General features: G+C 36.5%; 1 protein-coding gene across 7 annotated transcripts in view; it reads right to left on the reverse strand.

The window, feature by feature from the left end:
• The window catches only part of LOC108750079 (diacylglycerol kinase eta), a 43,873-nt gene that overhangs the window by 5,063 nt on the left and 12,833 nt on the right, over window positions 1–25,977 (reverse strand). For 4 of the 7 annotated variants that reach the window (XM_018489312.1, XM_018489309.1, XM_018489314.1 and 1 more), the window contains exons 1-14: window positions 6,440–6,859; window positions 5,403–5,607; window positions 5,191–5,327; window positions 4,928–5,019; window positions 4,719–4,849; window positions 4,435–4,603; window positions 4,215–4,317; window positions 3,053–3,055; window positions 2,608–2,924; window positions 1,564–1,872; window positions 1,389–1,483; window positions 956–1,148; window positions 515–876; window positions 104–417 (exon numbers count right to left, since the gene is read on the reverse strand). In XM_018489312.1, coding sequence (XP_018344814.1) covers window positions 104–417; window positions 515–876; window positions 956–1,148; window positions 1,389–1,483; window positions 1,564–1,872; window positions 2,608–2,924; window positions 3,053–3,055; window positions 4,215–4,317; window positions 4,435–4,603; window positions 4,719–4,849; window positions 4,928–5,019; window positions 5,191–5,327; window positions 5,403–5,607; window positions 6,440–6,475 — 2,466 coding nt within the window. In that variant the 5' untranslated portion in view covers window positions 6,476–6,859. Of the gene's footprint in view, window positions 1–103; window positions 418–514; window positions 877–955; window positions 1,149–1,388; window positions 1,484–1,563; window positions 1,873–2,607; window positions 2,925–3,052; window positions 3,056–4,214; window positions 4,318–4,434; window positions 4,604–4,718; window positions 4,850–4,927; window positions 5,020–5,190; window positions 5,328–5,402; window positions 5,608–6,439; window positions 6,860–25,977 lie in introns of those variants that run through there. The other 3 variants (XM_018489311.1, XM_018489313.1, XM_018489310.1) reach the window with 3 other exon arrangements.

The following is a 25,977-nucleotide window of genomic DNA, read 5'->3' on the forward strand; positions in this document are numbered from 1 at the left end:
ACATAAATATTGTATACATAAAATAAATATATAAAGTTAACTTATATAATAAAACAGTTAATTTCACACATTTAATTAAAAAAAAATCGAAATATTTATTTACCTCTTTATCCGTCTTTATATTTTTTCTGCCTTTCTTAAATGAGTATCTTCCAATGTCATTCCCTTCGCTGAATTGGGCTAAGCCGCAATATCTGTGTGATTCCTCGAATTCTAAGCCTTCACTGACAGAATCATATCCCATTATCACGTCACCCATAATAACATCCTGTCTAAGAGAGCTCAAATCTTCCAAGCCGCTTTCCGAGTGTTGAATTTCACTGGAAAGCATATCGGAATTATCCGGCGAGTCATAGTGCCCTATCTCCGCGTTTTCCCATTTTCTCGTAGAGTCAAATATATCGCTGTCTTTATGATCTGAAAAGTGTCAGAGAAATTATCTAATAACAAGATAAGAAATACATACAAAGTGACACTTTTACGATACTTGCCACATTGGTAAGTATTTACTTACCGACTTCACTCAATGTGCTATTTCGTATAGTGTAACTCCTGGAATCAAAAGTATCGGAAACCATGCTATCTGTACTGTTGGTACAGCTACTTCTAGTTTCTAATTTAACAATCGCGGGTTTTTGCACGTGTTCTGGCGAAATGTTTTTAGAATGAAACGAATCCATGTCAAGAGATACGACTGTAGTCGCATCATCTGACGGTGTACTTGTGTCTAAAGTAATTTTTGTCACAGTTATTGGAACGTCAGAGGAAGCTTCTATTTGTGTCGGTTCGGACAATAGAAAATTATCATTAATAGCTGCTTGAATTTCTTGTTGACCGCTGACAGTTTGTACTGCGGGTATGTCAAAATTGAGAACTCTAAAATGACATCGAATTACGTGTAACTTGTAGAATGCAAGTATTGACAATACGCCATTGAATTCATGTTGAAAGTTACCCTTGTGGTATGTTTTCGCTGTTTCGTCTACTGTCGGCAAAACTATCGGGTGCAGGAAGCGTCAGTAATTCTTCGGGTTGCGAGTCTCTCCTTAAATCCGGCATTGGGCTCAGGGATGCCACATTAGGAGTAGGACTTGAGCAAGAGATCTCTATGTTGCTGGATTCTATAACTGGTAGACATATAGCCTGATCTGTTTACGATCAGGCCAACAATATAAATTTATTGATAAATCATGTTCAATTGCTGCTTTTCGCCAAAAGTTATCCATAATACGGTACAAGAAAAACAAATACGAAAATCAGTTTTATCGTTATAGATATAAAGAAAGTATTTAATAATTTTCCGATAAATACTATAACAAGTTTAATTTTACTTGTCATAGCATTTATCGGAGAACTATCGAATACTCTTGCGATATTTGACATCTTACTGCTTTGTTTCTCGTTCGAAGGATTGTTCTGTTCGTCAACAGGTGTTTCCGCATGTTCCACTAATTTCCTGACAGCTTTTTTCAAGCTATTTACTCTGTAAACATCATTAAAACATACATCTCACTTTCTACATTTATACTACAATGTATATCAATATATGAATATATGCTATACCTGGACATTACAATATCTTTCTCCATATAACATGTTCTTTTAATTTTTTTTAAATTCGTTATTTCTTTTTCTGGCTTTTCTAAAACTCCTTTCTCTTGTACGCTGCTAAAAGTGTCAGTTTTTAGAGTGCCAACGTCAATGTCTTCCGTATTATCGGAGAAATAGCTTTCTTCTTTTGATAATGTTTGCAACAATAGGTCAAGTTTTTGTTGAAGTATTGTACATTTTTCTCCCAATTGTTGGTCCCCTGTGTTTAGACTGGCTTCTAGTATATATGTTTCAAAATCTTTTACTGTTGTACATAAAACTCTGTAAGAAAAAAACTTCTGTTTTAAATGCTAAAACCTCATGCAAATTCATAGAGGGTGTCCCGAAATCCCAGAAAAATATTATTGCATTGTGAAACTTCGTGAACAGTTAAGTAATAAAAGTGTAAATCAAAACATTAAAGAGAAATCTTTGAGAGCCAACACAGATTGTAAATGTGTAATTATATATACTTTATTATAAGAAATAAATATACGTTTGAATCCTCTTCAGTATAAATAAATATATAAATAAATAAATTTAATAAAAGTATAAGCCATTTTTTCCGTGAGATAGTATTTTAAGTACGAATTTGTAAAGTTAGACTAAGCTAAGCTTTGAAATCATCTGTTCATGTGACATGTGTGCAATTAAATACTAAACAAAATATAACGCTGTATGCACACGATCATACGGATACATGATTTCTTGACCAACGTTAATAATTAATTAAACTTTTAATATTTATACTTAAAAAAACTATTTTACAGAAAAAAATCGCTTTACATATTTATTATTTAATTTTTCATGAAGTTTCACGCTGCAATAATATTACCTTTGAATTTCGGGATACCCTGTGTATATACCTGTGTACACACACACACACACACACACACGCGCGCGCGCGCGCGCGCGCGCGTATATCATATATACATACATATGTTGGCTATTTATTTGATTTTTCTTTTTAAATTATATGCATATATATTTATGTATATATGTGATTATATTACTTACTTGGCACTAGATAAAACTACACTTTCCTGATCAGATTGTAAAATATTTGTTAAATGAGCAAGAACGCTGTTTTCGTACTGATGAGCTATGCTCGATTTTTCAGTCGGGTCCGGCTGAGTCACTTTGTGACATGACAGAGATATGTTGCGTTCGAATGTCATAATGCTCCACCGATCTAACATTTTTGTACCCGCTTTCTCATACTTCTCCATTAATTGAGGTAAATGTGCATCATCGTCACACGACGAACCCCATCCTAATACGCGCGCTAAATCATTTCCTGTTCCTAAAGGTAGTACTCCAATTTGGCATTGCCTCTGCAAATTTGAAAAATACAAATCTATATCTCTCTTCATTTTATGCAATGCATTTAATAGTACATTTTAATTATATTAGTTCTTAATGAAAATTGTAGATTAGATAGATTAGTCATGCATACACTTACCGCCTGCAAAAAAAGTTAAAAAAGCGTCGTGTATATAAAGAAGCCTAAAGCACACACACCGATTTCATCTGGAATAAAATCATAAAAGAGACACGCCATGCAGTTTATAATCAAAAGTTTGAAAAAATTAATACCATTGGCTGCAATATCATAGCTCTGAATATTAGCACTGCTCAAACATTGTATATATTTTACAGAGCAATTGTAGTTACAGAGCAATTCTTTCGAATATGTATCAATAACTCAAAAGAATAAGCAGTGTTCGAAAAAAAAGTTTTATTTTCCGAGCTGTAATAAATTAAACAAAATATTTGGAATATCCATTCTCTAATCTATCTCTCTTTCCAAGACAATTAAATAAGATAAGCGCAAAAGTTTGAATGTAATTTTCCGATACCTTCAAAACGTCATCAGAAAGAGTTGTCGCGAGAATGTAACTTATTTGAACAAGAAGTAATGCGATGCTAAATCCAATCCAAGTTTTGCACCCATCTCAAAAGATTATAATTCAGAGCTAATCAAACTGTAAATTACCAATCTCTATTTTAAGAATTAAGTTGTCGATATTGGAAGGATGAAATTCAAATCGAATTTAATCATGTCATATCTAAATATACCCTCTCTTGATATATAATAATTCTGATATTTCCGATGTTTCGAAAATATCAAAAGTCATCTCACATAATAGTCATAAAAGTCATCTCACAATACTCGATTGAACTAAAAAAAATCTAAATATTTTGGAAAGAAAGATTCATATATATATTTTTTTTAATAATATTTAAAAATATATTATTTAATAATAATGTATATATAAAAATTCGTCTCTATATTTATTCTCCGAACTGACATATAATTAAGAATCACTCTGTATATGTTAAAAAATAGATATATTAAAGTTTAAAACAATATACAGTAATGCTTCTTTAATCTCATGTATAATGAATTTTAACTGCGATTTACATTCATGCATTATGTATTAGAAGTCAAAAAATATCACTAAGTTTCTAGGCTATGCGCAGAAAGAAATACGCTTAAACGCTTTAAAGAATGCAGCCCTGGTAGAATGTAATTAGATTTGAGATGAAATGATAGCCGCTAAGAAATCATGCTGAAAGAGATAAAGTTATCACTCATAGTTTTAAAATACGCATTTACTCACGTGCATTCCAAGCCGATCGATTTCTGAAAGAACCCATCCTACAGATCCATCACCACTACATACTAAAATCCGGAAGGGATCAAAATGCCGGAACAGTCGTAATCTGAGCAAGACACATAATTCGAAGCGTTTATACACACTTTGCTACATGTATGCTAACGAATTATAGATTCACGATTGATTAATTAATGTAATTAGCATATAATAGCGATTGGCCTACCCTGGACCTGGTCCTCCTTTTATAAGGTCGAACACTTGTGCGGGATTAAGTAATTGTTTAAATCTTCTTAGAAACTTAATACCTTGATTGTCACCAGATTTACTGTTTACAAATACTAAAAGTGGACTGCATCCCGTAGGTCTAACCGCTTCCCAAGCTTCGTCGCTACCTGATGATAATTGAATCGCGTACACAATTATTACTACTACAAAAGTTTTATATTTGGACATTAATGTACAAATTCATATAAATGATATACTTTATGATACAAACAAATAGATTACCTATATTATGCAAAGCCGTAGGAGGCACTATACTGAGTTTACATGGTCCTAATGGACACTTGATACTCATGGCAGGTCTGCATGCTGTATGTACAGTTGCTTTGCACCACACACATCTCCAGTCTTGAAGCCTATGAATAATATATTGATTTGAATATCTACTAAATTTTATCAACTACGTATGTAAAAATGTAGTGGGATGTAAATACCTAAGTACAGAACCACATGTCTTTTCGCAGACGAAGCATTTTGAGGACACTGGCAAGTTTCCCTCCATCCACTGATGTGGCATTGTGATGTTCTACAATAAAGATTAAATGATACAAGAATTCTACATTGTTGATACATTTATCAGACGAATTACAATTATAAGAAGTTATTAAAAGATAAGGTTTCTGATTAAAATTATATATTAACACTTTTATTGATTATTAATTTCCAAAGATATATTTTTAACAACATATATACACACCCCATCTTGGTCCTCAATAATATCTTTTCCAATGGATGCCAATGTTGTCCACTTGCAATTATTTATTGCTTTTGCAGCACATCTTTTGTGCACCTTGTATTTACAAGTTTCACAACTCAAACCGTGGGAAGTAACACCTGTAACAATGTAACATTATAAATTTAACCAATATTTTTAAATAACTGCAATTTACAATGGAGAAAGATCCTTACCAGGCAGAGCATCTCTGCAGACATTGCAATATGTAGGTCTAGCGTGATTAGTTGCGTAAAACTGATGATTACCTCCCAGTATCTCTGCAGTCCCAGAATCACCTTGAGGATGATTCTCCGTCACTGTTCTTGGAGCCAACCACTCCTCCATGTCTTCTTCTCTGTTTTCACTACAGAGAACCAAAGACCTTAGAGGAGTGATCACCTAATACATAAGAAATATTACACTGTATTAAAAAGATTCGTAATGTTTTATTTCTGTTGTATTATTTTTTATGAATTTTCTACAATAATCCATTATATGAAGTCAATACCTTTAAATCTTAAATCGTAACAAAATGATCAATTATAATTAATTATTCTTCTTACATTTTATTGTGACTATTAATTTTTTGTCTTAGGATTTAAAGCTTAGGTATAATGGCTTATTGTAGAAAGTCCATTAAACTTAATTACTTCGAATATTAATATATAAATGTCAACTTTCTCTCTGAGCAATGTTTTAAAATGTTTTTAAAGAAACTTATTTTTGTATGTAAAGGAATTTATTTGTGTAAATATATTTTTACAATTCACCGGTATAGAGCATTCTCAGTGCAAGGTTATGACTTATTATTAAAGGGCGCTCCAAAAATGCGGATAAGCATCGCGGGCCACCGTTTCCGATCAAATGACCGATCCCGCTGCTCCCGCATCTCAGCTGTTCCGTTTTGCACAACAAAGAGAACCGCCGCGGATTGACACTCAGCCGCCGGCTCAGCGGAACAAGCTACAGAATTTCGAACGTCACTCGCGATGCTCATCGCTACCTAGCCAACCCATTCTATTGTCTATTTAACAATCGATAATGGCATTGTTACGGGGCCGCGGCAGGAAGTAATTATTAAAGCCGGTGGGACATTCGGGCGGGTAGACGGGCGACCTAATTAGAGAGCTGGGGACGGCATCGCCGCCGTCACTACCACCAACCGTCCCGTCGCCACCCTCGGCTCTGCCTGCGCATCCCTTGGCGTGCCTAACCTTCGCGGTATAAGTACCTTGAATCGGGAACGGGCCCTTTGTTGCTTCGACATTCGAACTGCGGACCGCAACGCGACGGCGGCATTCGAGTGACACGTGCGACTCCGCACGCGGGTTCCGATCACCGCTCCGACGAGCGTTGCCACGAGACTTGGCGGCGTGCCATCCGCGGCGACATGTCACGCACGAAGACGACGACCGACGACGGTGACGAGGCGCGTCCGATCGAACTCGCCGCAACACAACAATCGCATGATCGCATCGGTCCGTTACTTCCGCGAGACGGCTGCCTCCTCCGTCCCGGCTTTAGCGCGCCGCTCCATTTCTTATGGCGCACGTCATGCCCGCCGCTTCACCGTGTCGGTTTATAAATAAATACGTCTCCGCGCCGCGCTCGTGCATTGTTCGCTCGCTCGTTTTGTCTCTTCCCTCTCACTGGCACGCCGGTGTCGCCGAGCCGCCTGGTCGGCCCGGCCGCCGCGTCGCGTGTCACACGCGCAGTGACCACGTGCGCCATTGTACTTGACGCCGACGCCGATGCCGCCTCGAGTCACGAGGCGCGACGCGGCGCGGCTGTCATATCGATAAACCGGCTCGGCCGCGCCGCGCCGCGCCGCGCCGCGAGACGTTATCGCGTGCGCTTATCCGATCGCGAGTAATGCTTCGCGTTCTCTCGCTCTGTCCCCCGTCCCGTTCCCGCGCCGCCGGCAGTCCTGCGTGTCGTCGTATTGACAGGTAGACAGCAAGGTGTATCGGAGCTTCGCGTGCTATCTTCCCTCACGAGGGTCGCCCACGCGAGCGGATAGTTGAAAATTCCGCGGTATTCTCCATTCCCAGACTCTATTCTCTGTTTCCGAATGTAAAAAGGAATAGATCATCCGAAGTATGTAATACTAACGCGAGCATATATACGCACATAAGTACACGATTATGGGTGTATTTGTTGCTATTTAAAACGTTTCTGTTTTTCATTTTCGTCGATTCCACGAAAGTCTCTTATTTGTCCAACTTTTAGTCTTAAAGGGAAAATTATTAACTCAGTTGTGCTCAACGGAATGAAACGAGATGCGGTCGTTCGTTGAGTGTGCTCGTATTTTTAATTTCAATCTCGAAAGCGTGGTTATATTTGTATTACCGGTAATTCATCTCTCGTACAATTTATGCAGACTTGCAGAGGAATATTATAACGTAAATATTCTAAGAAGAATAAATGGTACTTCTCCGATGAACGTAGAAGGCTTTTTTAGCTTACGAGTAGAGCGTTGGATCGCGTCTCGATCGTAAATCGGAAGTATTTGTGAGTTCAATTCTTACAGAAGGCAGGGTTGAACATGTATAATATTTGAAATATTTTGAAAAACAGTATTTGTAAGACAATTGTATCTTGTATTATATGCATTTCAACGGCGCACATGCAAATATTTTGTATTTTGTGTTTCATGGCAGCGTATAAGTGTAGTATTTCGTATTTCAATTTTGAATTTCAATATTAATAACGAAAGATTGAAAGTATCTTGTAATTTGTATTTCTAGATACTAATATTGACAATTAAATGTTATTATTTTAATTACAAAGTACAAAAAACTTACAATTTTTCGATTTTAAATACAAAATACATAATACTTTCATGTATTACTTTCAGCTCCGCTGAAATATAAAATACAAAATATACTTGTATTGCAAAAACTGTAGTTTAAATAAAAGTATTTCAAATACATGTCCAGTTCTGACAGAAGGCAATTCTTTTTGTTCACTGCCCGGTAAATATTGCAGTAACATACTACATCAATAATTACAATTTCATCTCAAAACTATGTTACAAAACATTTATACGTAACAGTTACATTGTGTACTATTAGATATCAAAGCAGCAATGGTAATCCAATCCCTTGAGACAAATAACATTTTATTTTTAATTTTTATCTGGGTCCAAATGTAAATCAATCCATTTCTTTGATTTATAGTTTCACAGTAAATATCGTCCAACGCATTTAATAAATAATAAGTAAGCATTTAATAAATAATGAATTTCGAGTTAAATTTAATACATTTTTTTACTTAAATTATTATGTACAGCTCCATTTTTTTTTTTAGTCAAATTAACGTAGTTAAATTACATAGTTAAAATAGAAGCTAACGGCGACTTATAGAAATGATAAATAATTTATTGGATATAAATTGACATTATGAATTTAACAATATATGTATGAGTATGTAAATATGCATAGACGTGTAAGTGTAAAGAGACCCAGATAGCACAAAGAGTTCAAAAAGAATTCAGTGACATGCCATTAATTCTGAATTCATTTTCAGGGGTAAAAAGAATTCTTTTTCTGAGAAGAATTTTTGTTGCATTTGAAAATGAGCTCAGAATTGATGACATATCACTGAATTCTTTTTGAACTCTTTTAAACTCTCTGTGCTATCTGAGGCCAGAAATGTGGCGGAATTGGACAAGATGTTGTATTCTCAAAGATACGCAGTATCAGAACAATGGCGTCCACGCAATTTGCCCCTTTAAATGCAACTGACATGAATAAAAGTCTTAAGTCTATCCGCGTTGCTTGTATTCGCTTGCACTCAGCATCTTTGCTTTCTCTCTCTTTAACGTCAGGAAAATATATCTCTAATTTATGCATTGTTAGATCAGAAGAGCATTGTTATATCAAAAGAGCAAATAACACTTTGTCATTTTCAACTTCCATCTGGGTCAAAATGTACAATCCATTCCTCTGTGGTTAGTTTCAAAACATATATCGTTCATATTAAAATACATATGTTTAATAAATATTAAATTAAATTTGAGTCAAATTTAATATATTCTTTTGAGTTAAATTAGAAATTGTTTTATAGCAAATTCGAATGGACGCACTAATACACAATGTATACTCGTATTAAAGCCGTTGTATGTTGATTTAATCTATGTAAAAATAAAATGCAAATATTTCCAATTATAAAATACGGATTTTATTATTAGAATGCATAATGCAATGTATTCAGGATTTTACGGATTTTAATCTGTTTTTATATTTATATTTTTTACGTTAATTTGTATTTAACGTTTTTAACATGCACCAATGCGCCTTGAGTGCGTCAAATCGAATTGTCTATTAGTCAAATTAACGATACTTTGCAGGAGCAGTGGTGACCTATATTATACAAATGACTAAAAATAAACTCAAATGCGATATAATTTGATATGAATTTAACAGTTGAAGAGGAAATTATACAACATTGTCCAGCAAACAAACTGATGTTTGTTGTCATTTTAATGTCAAGTGATGTCATTTTGACGTCTAAACGACAACAAATAACCTGTTACCTTGTTTGCTAGGTGATGTTATTGTTAGTTGGCGTTTACTGGGGATGAAAGGTAACGAGTTCCCCGAACGCGTTAATCCTATTATCGTTTGCACAACACGCGAATATAGAGCCTTCCAAATATTTGATCAGGTGCATTATTTTGTTAATATTGTCGATAAGCTCTCACGTTCGATTTCTCATAAAAAATTTTTCGAGTACTCGCAGTCACGTAAAAGTTGCGAAAAAGGATCTTCGGATCTCTTTAATAATAAAATAAGATAAAGCCTCTGTATATAGCGGCGTCGATGACGTGCAAATCAATATCAAATTATTAAGAATTAAAAGCCAGTTCCGATGTAAACGCTTCAAAATGTTTTATTTTAAACATTAAAAAAAGATGAAGAGTACGTTGAACCGATTAAAATTAATTTACATTGATAAAATGTGGGTATAATAATTAGAAAAAAAAAATAAAGAATAAATTGAATTATTCCGAGAGAAATTGAAGTCAATCTGAAATTAATGGAGCTGGATTTAACTGAATGTTCCACCTGCTGAATCGCGAAAAGAATTCGGTAATGATGGTAAATCACAAATTCGTTCCTGCGGGTCTTGAATCTACATATTATGAAGTCGATTATTGGACATCGGGGCAAATCCGCGAGAGAATTATTGACGACACGTGGGTGGACTCGTCTTCCTGACACGCCAACTAGTATTTGCTTTATTGTCGGAGCCACTTTTCCAGCCTCGTGAGTAGTGGCGTAGGTGGTGGACACATCATCGGAGTGAAACGGAGACGGTGTACGCGACGCGTTAAATGCCAGGTGAGATCGGAGGCTCTGTGTGTCGATCGGTCAGGTGTCTCCCTTTTGTGCGGTCGTCCATTCTTGTCCTGTGCTTTCATGCCGCAGTCGCGATATCGAAATTCGAACATGGCCAGCCTTTGTGTAGAGTCGCGCGATCACTCTCGAGGCCGATCTATTCATTGCGCATTGAAAAAGGCTCGCATATTCAATGCTCTCCCTCTCTCTCTCTCTCTCTCTCTCTCTCTCTCTAAATAATATTAAATATATATTATTTAATGTTATTCAAATTGTGAAATTTAGATTATCTAACATCATTTGTATAAGTTGTATTTTAAAATAAATGAGAAAGCTAATAGTCATTTATTCTCTCTCTCTCTCTCTCTCTCTCTCTCTCTCTCTCTCTCTCTCTCTCTAAATCGTTAGCTTACTCTCACGTAGACACATTCGACTTGGACTTACTTACGTGCTTGCTGTGTCTATTGTATTTTAATATTAATTATAATAATTGTACGAATTATATAACACTCATTGTAGGTATTGTATAATTATTTAATTGCTAGCAACTACCTCTTTTTCTATTCTCTTTATTTTTCTTTATATATATGTATATAAAACTTTACTTTTCTGTTAATTTCATGATTTTTTTTCTTTTATGGTCTTATAGTAAATATATAACTCCGGCTTAACAGTTTTTATGTAAGAATATTTTATGCTTTGCTTTCGAGTGTCCGCGGAGTTTTTAGCATGCAAGTTTTAGTTTTGAAAATTTTAACATGGTAACCCTATTAGAGCTTGAGAGAGGAGCTATTTCTAGAGCGCGTAATGAATCTTTTCCTCTCTTTTTCGCTCCCTCTGCTCTCGTTTGCTCGAGTGATGAATACAATGGCACGATATTGATATCATCGAAATATAATACCGTAAAATACCTATTTTCGTCGCATATTTTGCGCTTCAAATTCAATGAAATAACGCCCAATGAATTCACTCCATGTAACTGAGTTTAATTGGCTTCAACCCGAATGCAATTGTTGTGTAGATTCCGAAACGCTTGGCCGCCGGTATTGTTCGGGATAACCCAGCAGAACGACGACGGTGAGACTACAATTCCGATAGACGGTCCCGGGGCGAGAAATTACTTTCCTGTCGAGTGCTCGTAAAAACACGCGTGACTTGCATGTCGATGGAATCGAACGGGAGGTACACGCGGTGCAATTATTGCTCGCAACGTAATCGCGCGAATTATCGTGTACTCCGAAAGATTGGCCGCCGAGGTAAGCGAGGGATGAAAGAGAGGTGGTATAACGATAAAAGTAATGGATTTTCCTTGTTGGCACGAACATTCATCCCTTCTCGCAAATGTGTGTGAGCTCGTCTGCTCCGAAACGCGGCGGAGAAAAAGCATCTTTCGTCCTTCAACGCCGTCTTCTCCGCATCTTTTTTATGTTTAATTAATCATCGTCACCAGTTAATTTGGTCACTTAATCATCGTGCAATACCGCTTGACTGATTATATGCTGTACAGATACTTCAACGTGTACGACTTTTTGATACGAGATTAAGAGTGTACAATGAGAATTTTAGAATATTAAAAAATTGTGAAGCATTTCAAAAATATTAAAAATATTATACAACATTTTTGGTGTAAATATTTTTAAAAAAGAAAACTAAGAGAGAGTCATGGAGGCCATGTCTTTCCCCTTTCATGGGGGACGTTACATTAATGGATCCGCCAGATCCATTAACGTAACAATCTAACATGATTTATTCTGGATGTAAGTTTCCTAAGAGATTTATGACCCAGATTTATGACTTATACCCAGACAGTACATAATATTTATAAAATATTTACAGAATATTTACAAATATTTATAAGATTTATTTTTAATATTTTGTAAATATTTTTGTGGTCTTAGATTGCACAGACCATAAACATTTATTATAAATATTATGAAATATTTATTATAAATGCCATAATAAATGCTATGAAAATACTTAATGAGACACTGTAATGCAAGTAACAACTACTTATTGGAAATATTTATTTATATTTATCATAAATATTGCATAAAATATTTAGTCTATATTTTAATAATATTTCGAATAAAGCTTTATATAAAATATGTATGAAATATCTACATAACATTCCCAAAAATGAATATTAATAAAGATTTACCATAAATATTCCGTGCTGTCTGAGTAATTCTGAGTTATCACCAATACGATATGAATGATGACTAACGAGATTCATTGTAAAAAGACAACTACTCTTAAAATCTCATTTTTACGAGGTCACCGAAATTGACTGATACGAGAAAAAAACTGATCTGGGATGTGACTGTTACTAGCTGGAGAGCAGATCGTTACAACGGCGAGGGGGTGCTCACATTTCCGCGAACTCAGGGAGAAAATTATTCCGGATTAGACCGAATCGAGTTTTCTCGACTTTGAGAAAATTAATTTCCTCGAGCTCTTGAAAAGCGTGTCGGACCACCCACAACCCCGGCGCGCGCTTCTCGATTTCGTTCCGGTTAGCGAACGCTCGGCGTTCGAACGGGGACGAGATCTTAATTCATTATCAGTTTTATTGTTGTTAATCGTACCCGCTTCCCGCGCGCGGCCTTGGGCGCATCTGAGGAATGTCGGAAATATTTAAGCACGCACTTTCAACTAGGTCAGACACGACGCGGATACGCTCTACTTGATTCATTTAGAACGCGCGGCTAGAACGCGGTATATAACACCTGCCCGTGAAACTCGATATTATCACGCGATGTGCAACTCTCCCACGAGAGTTAATAAAAATACGAGAATCCAGTATCGCTAACGTAACCGGCGTAATAATGAATTTGCAGGCCATTAATTCAGCTCGCGTTATTATCATATAACAGTACCAGGAATTATCATCATTATTATCGGTATAATCCCTTATGTAAAGTATCGATTGGGAAAAACCTTTAGGCACAGCAATTTTTGCCGTATTAAGCCGGGACGAGATGTATATGTGAAATAAATGGTCGGACAAATCGATAGCACCAACAGAAAGTTGGTACCTCACAAAACTATAACTTTTCATCAAGAATTGTTTTGTGTGTCAGTTCGTGAAAGTTTTACGGTCCATCAAATAAAACGGAAAAGTGTAATAATATTAAATAAATAGATATGGATTAACATAGCACCTTCACGAAGCGTTCTGCGGATAAAATTGAAAAGTGGATTGTAGCTCGCGAATATTACGATATATATATTTTATTCATGGTATATTTTTTTATGACGACGTCGAAATAAATTTGCATTTAAATGAAATAATAAAAAATATATAGAGAAGGGGATGAAACTTATCACTCTATTCAAATATCGAGGGTATCTCCCGTCGATATTTTACAGATATTAGAGCGAAGGTAAGAAAAACGAGAGAGGGCGATTTGGCCGAAAGCCATCACTTCTCGTTTTTGCCATCGTCCCGCTGTATTGGGCGACTAAAAGCTACGTTCTCGGGAATAGTCCTGGCCTTTCTCAACCTCTCCTGCGTGTATACCGTGCCATACATATTTTATGAACAAACGTAGCCCCTGGGCGACGTAAGACCAGAGAGAAGCGAAAACGAGAAAAAAAGTGAGAGTGAGAAAGGGACAGGATATATATATATATATATATATATATATATAGAGAGAGAGAGAGAGAGAGAGAGAGAGAGAGAGAGAGAGAGAGGAGGATACCACGTCACGCAATTCCGGCGCGTGCGGGCGACGAGAAAACGAGGCCGCTCTGAAAGCTCTGAATTCTCAATATTGTATACTGGATGTGTTGCCTGCTTGGTGCGCCGCTCGCGAACGCCGCCGTGACCTTCTGACCTGGAAATCCATTCCATCCTGACGCGAGCTGCCGAATCCGCGGGGCCGTGAGAAGGATCGATCGTCCCTTAAATTACCGCAAGTGCCTTCAGCCGTGTTATGACATTAAACGGAGATATCATAGCGTCTCGCTTATCAATCAGTTCTACTGTACACGAACTGTACCGCGATAACGTAGACAAAGCGCGAGATTCCCGATGATGAGATAGCTCCGGGGTCGATAAACGGACGTATCTAACAGACAGACGTCTGAATTTCGCTTCGCTGAACACATAGAACAGAGATAAATCCGGAATCCCAGTCGCTCCAAGCAGATTTTTAACCAACCGTTGTATAATATACGTTTCGTATGATTGTACACCGAGATTAGCCTGTCTCAAGCTCAAAGATATTTTCAGCTTTTAGCCTCAGATATTAAATGGGAACCTCTTTTAACCCCGAGAGGGATTGAAAAACGACGCTCTAATACTTATCGCAAAAAGGGGTCAGACATTCTCGGATCACAGACTCGGTTTCAGGTACTACCTCTCGATTATTCAGCGTCGAAGGCGCTAATATAAAAATGCTTTCTCGCATTATCGTCGCATTATCGCTTTGAAAGCAATCGGGACTTTCGCAAATGGAAAAATAATATTATTCTTTAGCACAGAATTACATAATGGGGGGGAGGGGGAAAGAAAAAAAAAACATTATCTCTCTTACATTGTAGAGATCAGAAATATCAATAGCAATTTATTCTTCGAGTTTTCTGCGGATAATATTTTTCTGGCAGAAAACGTTTCGTACGAGAGAAGAGAGCTCGAAAAATATTATAACGAAATAAAATGTCAAACGTCTTTTACAAGGACCCAATTCTCAGACTCAATAAACTCGAAGCAAGATTTCAATCTTCAAAGAGAGATTCTACGGTGTGTAAAGAAACAATAAAAATTGCCGTTGCTTAAAAAATATTTGCTTCTCCGAAAACGGAAGGAAGAGGTGGACGTTAAAATTGATCGGATGCTTGTGTGATTTAATGCGAATAGAAATAAAACGAGAGAGAAGGGAAACGTCATGTCCACTTACGTGCCTGTCACGTGCCGACCGGCAACACTGATCTTTATCAAAGTATCATCCCTCGCGACCTACGATGTAATCTGACGTGTCGTGGCACGAATTTATCACGGATTCGGTAAGCCGAGCTTTCTGTGCTCTCTCTCTCTCTCTCTCTCCCTCTCTCTCTCTCTCTCTCTCATCCCGGTTCTACCGCCCTAAAACCACGCACTTTAATTAGCAACCGCATTGACCATCCCCGGCCCCATTTATGTCGAGACTCATTACATTATTCTACGTACGCTTCCGTCTATTTTTAGTAGCACGTAACGCGTGCAATAAGCACCACCGGCTGGATCTAAGCACGGTCTTCTGCATAATGGAACGCGCATATTTGCCCAGGAGGATACGCGGCACGTGAAAGGTCCTTCCGCTCGCACGCGGATGTGGTCACGGCGTAGAGACGCTTGGCTCCGCATCATTACAGCTAAATATACATCGAGGCTCAAGCAAATGGAGCAACAATGTATATATCACACTGAACGCACATATAATATATGTACTTTTACGGCTAATCATATTATCTGCTTCCTCCTTTCTTTTCTCTTGTTCCTGCAAACGCAACGCCAGCTGAGATCCAGAGAGATCTGCGTACAGAATACTTGTGTTAAAATTTATTACTATTCATTTTTCGAAATTTTACATAATTATTTTTACAAACAAATTACAAAGTATTTTTTTTACTTGCTATATTATAATATCTTATTTTCATAGCGTTTATTATACGAGATTAACGATTAATTATTTACGATTCGTGCAATCTAAAATTATATCCGGGGAGGCAACTTTATTAAAGGGTGGAATCTTCAGAAACGAGTATTTCCTTCCTTCGTCACAATCGATAATTCTACTAGATTAAAATTGCACTCTTCTCTTCGGGGAATTGCTTTTCGAAAGCTTAACGTGTAGCTTGTACAGCTTGAAGAACGTAAAACGGTCGTAATTACGGTCTCTTTAATGGACGAACGGATGTCGTGCGCGCGAGAACCTGGCGTGGCTGAAAGAGGGCCGGCGAAGTGGGTTATTCGTGCAATTTGCAGCATGGCACAACTGCGACCATCGCGGCATTAAAATTAATTAAGCCCTGATTCGCGTTGATTACACGGCGTTGCTCGGCGCGCTTAGCAAATGACACTGGATTACAATACGGCAAATTATTCCACGATCGGCGCACGCGAAATATATAGCGCGCTCCAGTTAGCCACGCACGGTTCCCCCTTATTATTCAGTTACGGTGTTACCTCAGCTATTCGGAGCGGATGGAGCATCCGCTGTCTGACGCAGGATAGAATATGAAAATTTCACGTCACCCTACGTCCTGCAACCGCTTCTACGCCGAATCTCACCGATTTTCAATAGACACTTGACCTTTTGCATCTCTCGCGTCCCGAGTTCCGATCCATATCTCCGCGCCCCGCTGAATGTGGGTCGCGGCTAAATTACGGTCCACAACGTATTTAACCAATATCGAGATAAAACAGTGGAATGAATTTATTTTACTCCGGTTATTAACAGTTCGTTTGCGTCTCTCTCCCCCCCTCTCTCTCTCTCTCTCTGTCTCTCTCTCTCTCTCTCTCTCTCTCTCTCTCTCTCTCTCTCTCTCACACCACACACATATTCTACGTATTCTGTTATTTCGATTTTTTAAAACTTTATTTTTATTTTATTTTATTTTTAAAACTTATATTTAAAAATAAATTTTATTCTCTTTTAGATTATTTCTTTATCAGTGTAAGAATTTTAGGCATTTCTGTGTCACTATTATTATTTTGTACAATAATATATCTCATATTTGAAGGGACTTAGTCTCAGGCGTGAAATAAATAGCAATTTTCTCTCTCTCTCTCTCTCTCTCTCTCTCTCTCTCTCTCTTTGCCGCTTTTGAAACATAATACAAGCAAGAATGACACAATCGTAATATAAATCTAATTTTATCGAATTAATCTTCCAACACATTCCACATTTTATCACCACGTCAAATGAAATATTTCCTCGGATAACTACTGCTCCGTTTCCATAATCTCAATGTGCGCGATTTTGTTGATACAAACGGTGCTGGAAAAAGATAAAAAAAAAACCACCTGCAAAATTTTTCATATAAAATTTTTGAAGAATGTAAACGCGTTGAAAAAACAGCGTGACGCGTTATCGGGGATAATCATTTTTATTGTCAAATAAAGCAACCACGTTTGCCAGTTAGAGAAATATTTATCGAGACCGATATTTGCCCAAATGTAGGATGGGTCTCGCATTGTAACGCGGGACGGCATAAATATGTTTCCTCGAATAAGAAAAAAAGACTCAGATAAAGGCGAGGCGCGATATTTCGGTGCTATTTTACATACCGTACATTTATACGTCTACGCGTTCATGCGTAAGCGGATTTCGCGTTCCCGTTGTACAAAAGTGCGATCGTCAGAGTGGTGACCGTTGAAAGAAACATTCGGAAAATTGATTGACCCGTTAAACTCCACCTTCCGCCTATTCGCGGTCAATAAATACTCGTATTCTTCACAATCAGACCGTTTCGTAATTCTGTGATTGTTAAAAAGCGTGCGTTCGTAATCCTTTCGCAAACGAATTCCTTTTAACGACTGGCATTACGTCGATGAACAGCAATTGTACACGATTAATTAATCTATCTCGCCGACCAGTTTCCAATTAACTTGACTATCTTTGAAAAAAAAAATGACTTTTAACGAATATTCTTCCACAGTCCGGTAATCTGAGCATAATTATCGATAATCCCACGCTTTACTCTGCGTAATCCGCTCTTTATGATGTATGTTTGAATTTTCTTGATAAACAAGCACCTTGTTATCTCATTGTACTAGATACATCAAATTTTAGAAACTTGCAACTACGTAAGATACATTAAAGGTTAACAATATAATCACGTTTACTGATTAGAGTAGTTTTAATATAACAATGATCATCTCCAATTAGTATCTCACCAATAGAATTTCGTAAATAATTTCGTGGCTTAAGTGATCAACTGTTAGATTAATCTAGCAGTGCATAAATCTAATTAATCGCACCGTAAGCTAGAGAACTTGGTGCGAAATTACGGCATCGTACGTAACCTTCGCGAAAATGAATGGGTCTGGTATGAGCGAAGCAAAGCCTATTACGAATTAAACTCGCACAGAAAAAAAAAAGATTTGTTAAAACAACTAAAAGCTTCATTAATTTAGTAAATTCACAGCCGGAATGTAGAACAGTTAATTTTATATGTTAATTAAATAACAAAGTTGTACAGTTGAATGAAATTAGCGTTTACATATAATTACGTTTGTTGTATATAGCATAGTAAATTTGTTAATACAGCAAACAACTTTCTATGAAAGTCAATCCAATATGTATATAGATAAATCAAAACTTTTAATAAAACATGCAAGCTAAGATGATGTGCTTTTGTTACTGTAATGAAGATAATTTATTACAACTTTTAGAGAGCCGGCATTTTTGCTTTAAAATTTTGAATTTTTTAAATGTAAAATTCATGTATATATTGAATGTTTATGTCATGAGGAGTTTTCCGCTGGCCACTATAGTGGCCAGTCCGGCCCTCTAAAGGTTAATAATTATCATTGCAGCAAGGAATTAGTTAAATTAATATACTAATTGCTTACAGATAAATTAATTTGAATCATCAAATCTTCTTATGCCTGTTTTACAACACTATTAAAAACATCATGAAATTTAATGTACTTTTAAATTACACAAGTTAAATTTAATTTCATGACAGTAAATTTAATGTACATTTATCTGTATATAACTAAAAAGTATATTTGTGTACATAAAATTTAGTGTACTTTTGATAAAATTTTACGTGGATTTGCATGAAATTTAATGCATACATTTATTATTTAAAACTACTATAATTTAGTTTCCAGTTAAATAATTCATGAACTTTTCAATTGGCTGCTTCATCACAAGCTTTATACATGTTAACTTAAAAGATTCATTAAGAAATTTCTAACAATGCACCAACAGATTAACTTTAGTCTCAGATCAACTTACTCTTTACTTTTTTCTAATTTTTAGAACTAGGAAAAGCTAAAGAGCGAATTGAACCGAAATTAAAGTTAATTTATATTGAGAGATAGAAATGAACATTAGTTATATAAACAAAGTTAAATCAATATTAGTTATACATATAAATGTTAAACTCGCGCATCAAGCTATAGCTTTTCTGAACCAACCAATCTATTTTTTTTTGTCCGTGCAAGCTTTTATGGCTTCACGGCGTGCGTTTCTATCTCAGTTTTCTGGATCACATTGTTGGTATTTAAAAACGTATAAAGTACTTGTCATCGACGGACGTCATCATGTATTCTCCTCTATCAACGACGTATCGCATCGTGTACACGTGTATTCAGCTATGCACGACAATGTACGTACACGACAATGGATCGCGCGGAATTATATACGTCTCGGGACAAGTGTTTGAGATAAGAATAAGAAGACGGTAGAATAAGAAGAAGCTCTCTCGTCCCAGTTACGCGATATCATATTTCAACGGTAATTGCATCGCGTTCGCAATATTCATAGTGGAGTGCAACAACGGTAGTACAAATCGAGGGCGCACAAACACACACAAACATCATTGTGTCCATATATAAAATTTAGATTAATTAAAACTCACAACGGAGATCGAGCGAGATTCTAAACTTAACCCACTTCAGCATACAGACATCCCCGACATCTTCCGCGGAAAGAAAATCATGTAACGCAAAAAGGGCCTCGGCGATACTTTATTTATTCCGTGACATTCTCGACGTGGCATTATAAATGGCTGCTCCTCACCGCACTGTTACGTTTTTACGTGAAATTAAATATATTAGATTTTTCCGCAATACACAATAAGCGCTTCGAATCTCTGACGTCAATATATGACGACGTCGCTTGATGATCGCTTGGGAAATCGCCGCCGTCGAGCAAATGCCATAACGCCAGGCGGTATCCGAGACGAATTGCCGATTATACTTTGCGGCCGCACGTTCAAACGTGCGATAAACATTCATGCGCGCATTCGAGAGCATAGCGCTTTTCATAGCGCTATAAATAAACGCGGGCATGTAGGTGGTCCGTCACGCCGATGCACTGTGCACATAGTCCAGAAGAGTCTATATTTATTAATTTAAGATACATCGGACTGGCATCAAGTCTCCTTACGCTCCCTTATGCGAGTGTAAAAATATATCTGTACGGCTATACCTGGAAAAGAAAGCGAGGAAGAGAAAAAGGGAGGTGGATAGGTAGCTTGATTTATCGCGCTCTAAGACGTATCTATAATCCTCTCAAGCACCAAGAAGATCTCGATATAAGAGCGTAGCTCGCTACGTTGAATTTGTAAGTATTCGATGCATTAAGGAGGCGTTCTCGCGTTCGATGAAATATAAGACAAGTTTATAATATACATGTAATACAAAAGTTAATAATATAAACAATATCTAGGAACAAATTTCATCGACTTTTACCATTTTGAAGATATTCGATTCTAAATTTATAGAATTTTACGTTACAAGTTGAAAGTATAACCTTATTCTGTAGTTATTCTCTTTTAAATTAAGACACTTGCGTATAAGACAGCAATGTAAAAATCGTTATAATTATAAAGTAAACACTTAAGTTTGTCTGCGTAAAGTTTTCTTCAAACTGACCGTACAGTTTACAAGAAACTTATATTCCTCAATGAAAAAAGCTAGAATATTATATGTCAAATGGACGATACGTATGCATCGAATGAGCATCTTACTTTTATTTTGTCATTTTGAAAATATTTAGTAACATATAAAATTAATAATAATTATGTATATAACAGCATAAGATATTGTAATCTTTCATTCCATTATTTTAATTGTTTTACATATTATTATAAATAAACTGTCTATTGACTAAGGAAGTAGCGCGAGAATCCTCCTTAAGAAGGTATAGTGCAGTATAATAAAATATAATTATATTGTAAATAAAACATTTCGAAACGCACAGTTCAAAGAATTGAACTATAACATATGCACTGCTAGACGTCAAAGAGGAGCAATGGTATAATTCTTGAAGTAATGTAAATAATATTTTGTTACTTTCAACTTTCATATATGTCAGAATGTAAATCAATATCTGTTTCGACAATTGAATTACTTATTTAAAACGTAAACAACATTCATATTAAAGTATTTAATAAATAATAAATTTAACATTTGGGAAATTAAATAGAATTGAACTCCGTTATTTATATTAACGATTTATTGAGTAGAAATTTTTGGGAATTTATAGATATAATAAAAAATTAATTTAAATTGAAATAATTTTGACATTATGAATTTAACATTATATGTCTAACAATAAGTATTATGTGTACAGAGAGAAGCAGAGAGGGGGAGGGAGAGGAGGGAGAGGGAGAGAGAGAGAGAGAGAGAGAGAGAGAGAAATCCTCGAAACTTTATCTCGGCGACAATCGATGCAGATTAATGTGTGACAACTGGCAGTATAATTTTGCAAATCGCCTCTCATCGTACAAATTCAAGAACAAACCTGAGCGATATATTTAAATAGCTCTGTCGTATCATTCAGGTCGGAGAATTTAATTGAATGCACGAGTGGCACGAGGCTGACCGATCGATATCGTAATTAAGAGTTTTCCCAAAATGGCATTCTCTAAACACAGAGAGCATCTAAATCAGTATACTCGTTAGTGATTCCTGGCTATGTGTGTGCGGCAGACGTTTCATGTGCGGCAATAAAGCCCATTCTCTCGCCGTATCGTAAATGCAGTTTACTTCCTACAAAGGGAACAGACAAATAACGACGCACTTTCTTCATCGAAAAGGCTGTACTTTATTGCCTCGCCCTTTCACCGTCGACGGAAAAAAGTTCGATGAGGATGCCCCGCCAAGCCCCGCGGTATCGCGCGCTTGTAGAAAATTAGTTGCGCCGTTATACGGTAGGTTTTAAAATAAACGCGATCTGCAAATATCCCCGTAAAGGACGTAAAAACCGTAAAAATAATTGTAGCGTATCAGAAAAATGTCCCGCTCGCGCAACGATAGGCTAAGGTTATCACAGTTAAATCAGAAGAAAAGAGTCTCCGCACACAGAAAAATATCATTCTATTGTTAAGAAAAATGATTACTCAATTTACTTTTTTTCTTCAAAGTAACGATTATTTTTAACAAAGAATGTCTTCTTAATAACCATAAAATAGACTTATTATTAATTTTATAAAAGTTTATTATTATATATTCAAAACAAGAATTATTTTCTTTTGAAGAATATATTACGTAAAATTGATCGAAGAAAAAGACTTTATATAATATTAGTAAATTGAATTTATTTCATTTTAATAATTGCGATTAAAATATTAAACTTATTAAGATTCAGAATTATTTTGAATAAATTTAATGTGATAAACTTATGATTGATTTGAGGATATACGAACTTTTAAAATACTTGAAACAAGTAATTATTACTTGAGTACGTATTTTTCTGCGCGTACATGTAGATACACTTTAGATAATATGATGATCTGGAAGCGAAAGAAGGGTATAATTATTACACATTAAATGTAGTATATTTAATAATATAAAATTTCTAAAGCATAATTTTTTGTTGATAGATTTTATTAATATAATTTCGTAAATATAAAATTTTTAATTAATAACCAGAAGCTTTACGATCTCAAAAAAGAGTACATGTATTCTTAAAAGAGTATACGGCTGGTAATTCTATCCGCGTTTTTCCCATCCTTTTTTGTTAAGATCGCCATTAATTTATTTGCGGACTCGCGCGACTCCGGGTAAAGTGCCCTTTATATCAGGTACGTCAACGCACATGCAACTCCGACGTACGCTTAATTGCATTACGCGTCACGTATACGAAGACATTACTTATCTCGTAACATGATAGCAGTACCTTTCAACTACCTCGTCCTGCGTCCCCTTTATCTCCCGTCAACGAGAAGATCTACTATGGCATCTCAAGTGTTTGGCTTATTCTGTACATTTCAAAGTTAAATGCACTTCCCTCGGGCACGAGAAAGTAGAAGGCAAGGAATTACTGAGAGATCGCTAAAATTATCTCCCGGTGCGGTGGATAAATAATAAAAGGAAAATAGACTAGATGTGTGTAACTATATAAACGTATACGCGGATATCTGCTCGAAGCTAAGAATTCTGTGGGACGGCAATCTTTTTAAAATTGTATTACAGTGATAAAAATAGCCGAGCCAATCGTAAATGACACCGTTCTCGGATCTTTTATATAACAGCCGCATCCATCTTCGTCCGTTTCACCCCGCGGAAGACGGATGCGTAAACTCGATTCTTAAATGGCCGATTGCAGCGAGTCGTTACGAGGTAATGACGCTTGTCCGTCTCCCTGTACACCCCATATTGTACCCCCCGCTGTGTTTAATATTCTATAAATTCTGCGAGAGACGTGAAGTTGGTAAAGTTTGCGAAAGCAGAGCGAAAATTCTAAAGATATCGGCCAATGTTTCGCACGATCGACAACGATCGGCGGATCGAGGATATAACGAGAAATCACGTAGACGTGTCCTTCAGTCACATCTGCGTTTCGAAAGTTTGCGATAAACTTAACTTAAATTATTAAGCAATTATAGCGTATACTGTACTAAATTTATCCTTTTCCCGATAATTTTTACTCATCATCATAATTATATCTGATTTATATTTCTGGTACTTTTCGTAGCAGCAGCCTTGCTGGTGTTTCACCATTTACATTTATTACTACATTTATCTTTTATATTTCTTCTTGATTTTCAGTTTGTAACTTCGTTATGTGATAAATTATAATAATTATTGTCGATAAAAAATAGACGTTATGTCATAAGCTTAATAGCTGAAAGATCCAATTGATTTGCTTGTACTCGTACATTTATTTCTTGCATTTCTTTTTATTTTTCAATCTATAACTTAGTTATGTCATAAATTGCAATATAACAATAATTATTATAATCGATAGAAAATAAATGTCGCAGGTTCCATAGTTTCAATTGCGTGTATATTTACAATACATTTACTTGATTTACTTCTTGTATATCTTTTTATCGTTCAGTCTGCAACCTGGTAATGTCATAAATTGCAATAAAATAATAACTATAATAATTATTATAAAGGATAGGAAATAAAAACGTCACGTCCCAAGTACAATAGATGAGAAGATTAAATTGATAGCGCACTTAAAATTTCCACCCGTTCCCGTTGCGGAGCTCTCGATTCGGAGAGAAAGAGTTAAAGAGCGACATTACGATAAGGAATAACACATAAAAAGAGGCTATTTTGACACACCCACGGCGAGGCAATTTTGCGACGCAATCTCGTTCGAATAACGGCTGATCTACGTGGGAGATCCTGATTTACCGGCAAATGCGTAATATAAACGATAATATGAGTAACGAGCCGGATATTCTCGTGGATTTTTACAAAAATCCAAAAAAAAGTCCCAGGGCAATAAAAGAAAATGAGAACGTATTGCTGGCGCAGCGAACGTTGTACGTCAACATGGATCTACGGGATGATATAGGGTGGCCGACCGACCCGAAGCTGTCGACTCGGTGACTCTCACCACCTCGCTGATGAATGCACGAGATCAAAACTTCATCTCGAGTAACTGGAGCACGTCGCTCAGTTCGAAACCATCAAATTTCCTTTCCAGTCGCTCGGCAATACGTAGAACAAGCGAAGAGTAATTCAAAGAGAAACGGTAACACCAAGTTACCCTATATGTACGCACACATAGTATACACACACCCACACACACACACACACACACATGCGCGCGCGCGGTCCGCGTGAATCGTTTCGGTATAACATTGTAAAATTTTACGAGAAACTTGCCCGGGTTATGTCCCAGCGGCGAATAGCATGCCACGACCCGGGCTTCGGGCTCAACTTCGCTAATGGCCATTAAAATGGCCGAGGGTGCATCACGGATATTACCTGCATGCCTGCACGTGCTATTATTGCAACCCCTTATCGTGGCTGGACGCTCGTTAAAAATTTATCACCACTCGTACAACGAATATTCCAGCGCACATTCACACACATACGCGCGTGCACACTGTTTTTCTTTCTCTCTTTTTCTGAAATGCTTTTGTAAGTTCTCTCAGGCACGGTCGGAAGTGCTAAATGAGATCTGGGAGCACTGTACAAAGATGTCCCAGATCCCTCACGCCGTCCTTCAGTCGCCAATCTTTTTGGCGAGGAAACGCTTTTGACGAGGAAAAGGAAGTCAATTTTCCTTTAACAATTTTTCATCAAGCGTTTGAAATTTCGACAGGCGAAATTAGCATTCGATCCGAGCAGCAAAAAAAGTAAGGCTCAACCAGGTTTAATCGAAAAACTATTAATGATATCCTGTTATCCACTTCCATTGACGAAATTTAACTTGACAGTTATAAAGCTATTTATACCCCCGATATTGAAGGGACGATCCTCGTGTTCGATGCTGCATTTAACTCGCGGTGTAACCGTTTA

This window comes from Trachymyrmex septentrionalis, unplaced genomic scaffold (assembly GCF_001594115.1).
Source record: "Trachymyrmex septentrionalis isolate Tsep2-gDNA-1 unplaced genomic scaffold, Tsep1.0 scaffold32, whole genome shotgun sequence".
In the NCBI taxonomy this organism is placed as follows: domain Eukaryota; kingdom Metazoa; phylum Arthropoda; class Insecta; order Hymenoptera; family Formicidae; genus Trachymyrmex; species Trachymyrmex septentrionalis.